General features: G+C 34.5%; 1 protein-coding gene across 2 annotated transcripts in view; it reads right to left on the minus strand.

Annotated features, from left to right (window-relative positions):
* Positions 1-3,167, minus strand: part of LOC107622880 (prostaglandin reductase-3) — a 9,471-nt gene that overhangs the window by 3,189 nt on the left and 3,115 nt on the right. The window contains exons 8-14 of one of the 2 annotated variants that reach the window (XM_016324940.2): positions 2,909-3,052; positions 1,691-1,771; positions 1,487-1,588; positions 1,236-1,331; positions 989-1,063; positions 590-709; positions 145-265 (exon numbers count right to left, since the gene is read on the minus strand). In XM_016324940.2, coding sequence (XP_016180426.1) covers positions 145-265; positions 590-709; positions 989-1,063; positions 1,236-1,331; positions 1,487-1,588; positions 1,691-1,771; positions 2,909-3,052 — 739 coding nt within the window. The remainder of the gene's footprint in view (positions 1-144; positions 266-589; positions 710-988; positions 1,064-1,235; positions 1,332-1,486; positions 1,589-1,690; positions 1,772-2,908; positions 3,053-3,167) is intronic. The other variant, XM_016324941.2, reaches the window with a different exon arrangement.

Below are 3,167 nucleotides of genomic sequence, written 5' to 3' on the forward strand. Positions count from 1 at the left end.
GGACCTGAAGGACCTGAAAAAGTAAGCACAAACCAACCGGTTAACAGGAAGCAATTTGCAAGATAATGTCATGATGTGCATATGTCAATTTCAGTTTGTGCTGGTCTAGTGTCTAGATTTATGCATGTTTGAACTTTGAATATGCCAAAAATATAATAATGAGTCTCCCATGGACTGCCAAAGCTTGCAAACACAAGTTTAACATGTCGCCACCAACAGACTCATAGATGATGTCAATACCTTTCGGGAACTCTTCCATTAGGACCTGAAAAAGTAAGCACAAACCAACCGGTTAACAGGAAGCAATTTGCAAGATAATGTCATGATGTGCATATGTCAATTTCAGTTTGTGCTGGTCTAGTGTCTAGATTTATGCATGTTTGAACTTTGAATTCTTTTAATATGCCAAAAATGTTAAAATCTCCACAGTAAAATTAGAATTACTATCCATGACACAAGGAGGACTTATTCACTTATAAGAAGCCATCAAACAACTGAATAGCTAATAGTGTTGCAAGTGGTTCGTTTCTGTAAATAGGATCATTCACTTATCATACCCTAACAAGAATTAGGGGGTTATGAAATATACAGATTTTATATCTTCACTACGATAGTCGATGACTCTATCAACGCCCAATTCTTTCAGAAGCTTAGCCTTTGCTGCACCTCCACAAGTTGCAACCACTGTGTTTCCAGCTAATTTAGCAAGCTGCAGAAATAAACCAAATCATGACTTGGACAAGCAAAGGGATTTGTATGGACAAAAATAGTATAACCATTAACCAGTAAACGTTTTACATGGTATATGGATAAGATAAACAAAGATGATAATAATATGTTGAATTTATCTAGAAGCATTATGTTAGTCTGTCCCGCTTCTACTTACCACACTACAGAATAAGCAGCAGTATGGAATTGGTTTAAACAAGTATTTCCTAGAAACATATACGCATGCATAAGGTTGAAAAAGAGCATGGGATTTATGTACCTGAACAGCAAATTGCCCTGTTCCACCTGCTGCAGCAGTAACAAGCACCACTTTTCCAGATTCCATTTGCCCTGCCTATGCAGTATGTACAAAGATATTTTAAAAAAAAATAATAATAACCACTCGTGTAAGGAAAATGGTAGCAAAACAAAAAAATTCTTGTGTTACATCGATACATGAGATAGAGTTTCACATATAACAAATTCAGATAGTTCTGAAGCAAGGAGATAATCTTATATTAGTCAACCTTTTCTAGAGCAATTGAAGCTGTTAATCCTGATGTAAGCATTGCAACAACTTCTGGATCTGGTCTTGCCACCGGAAGCGCATGCTTTGCAGGAATCTATCAAAAGCAACAGGACAAATCAACACTTAGCCACATCAGGTTCATATTCAAAAATCACAACATATTATTTATTAAATAAGTGGTAGATAGAACTCCAGCAACTACACCACTAATATGAAAGTAAGACTCGGAATATGTTAACTGGTTCTCACCATTATGAATTCAGCATAACCTCCAAAAGTCATGAACCCACAAGGCATGCCAACTTTCAAGTCAGTGACAGAATCCCCAACTGCTGCAATTATTCCTACAGCCTAAATATATCACAAACAGTAAGTACAGATGAGAGTAGTGGTATGCTGCATCACGTGGTAGATTTAATATCAAGAAGTTTTCTCCTGGGGGTATATCTATACCTCAAATCCAGCATCAAATGGAAGACGAGAAGCAACATCACTGGTTTTGCCACCGAAATACCTGCCTGAGCTAAAATTTACCTATCATTACTGATTCTTGTTAGAATTCTTGACATAAACACGTTCTAAATTAATAAGGATATCACAAGTAAAAGATTCAGAGATAATGTGGGTCGCAACTGTGTATTAATAAATAATAAAAAGAGAGGAACTGATCTCGGGAGACTTCATTAGTTTTATACATGACCACATCCATCTGAAATTAATATTATATCCTAATTGTTTTCATTCTAGAGACAAATAACACTTGTTTATCTTGAGCAGTCCTGTCATGCCTAAGTTATAATCAAATATTAAAATCATGAGAGATGATGATATATTGACCATTGGGTCCCTTTAAGCAAATAATTTGTAAGTTGAAGTATCCAAATTCATCTGACAGGTTCAGTTATTAATATATTGTCTTCTTTGTCATAATAACAGATTCTGAAGACAGTCTTGCTCTTCAACTAATAATTTATACAAGTAAATAGTAGAAGTTTAGAAACTGTCTTGTATATTTCATTTGTACAATTAGCATATTTTCTACAAAGTTTAAAGAGGAAGATACATTTATGGACCCTAAATGATTCATGCTTACTCATCTTGGTCACCAAAAGTTTTAACTCTGTAAACTGAATCCAATGAATTTTAAACCATCTCAATCAAATCCCTCGTTGAATGTGAGGTGCCGAGCATTCATAAAGCTCATGTACAATATAATCCTACTCTACACATTTTACATTGTACATGAGCTTTATGAATGCTCAACGACACCTCACATTCAAGGAGGGATCTGATATATATATAAGTCAATTGACTCAACTGATGAAATTGACCTTTTTAATAATCAAATTGAGAATGCATTTTTCTCTCAAGGGTCAATAGAAAAGATGGTTTTCTTACAAAACTATGATGTTCCTTGTATACAGAATGTTCGAGTAATGAGTATATAAGATGAGATGTATAAGTCATGCTGTTTTCTGACTTGAACATTTATCGCTTGAGTAACTGATTGATTCTTCTGGTCAATTAGTTAACAAACAAAACAAGTTTTATCTATTTCCCACAATTGAGGCTATCTCTAGTGTATTAATCAAGAACAGAAAAAAAAAAAAAAAGAAACAAAAAACTCAATAATATGCACGCACGAACCTCTCAGAAAATTTAGCAACTTACATCACTAGCATTTACACCAGCATAAATTATCTTCACAAGAACATGATTTGGTTTGACTGGTAATCTCAGTGGTGTCCTCACTATTCTAGTAGCTTTCCGAAAGTCGTGAGTTAAGGTGTGAACAACTCTGCAAAGGGTAAGCAGCTTTCAAAGGCCAATAAATAAAACATAATTCAATTGAAAAGTTATGAGAACAAACAGTCAATAGATCAGAAATTTTGGAGAAAAAAATCACACCCATATACAGCAATAAATTCAA

Source organism: Arachis ipaensis, chromosome B10 (genome assembly GCF_000816755.2).
Source record: "Arachis ipaensis cultivar K30076 chromosome B10, Araip1.1, whole genome shotgun sequence".
In the NCBI taxonomy this organism is placed as follows: domain Eukaryota; kingdom Viridiplantae; phylum Streptophyta; class Magnoliopsida; order Fabales; family Fabaceae; genus Arachis; species Arachis ipaensis.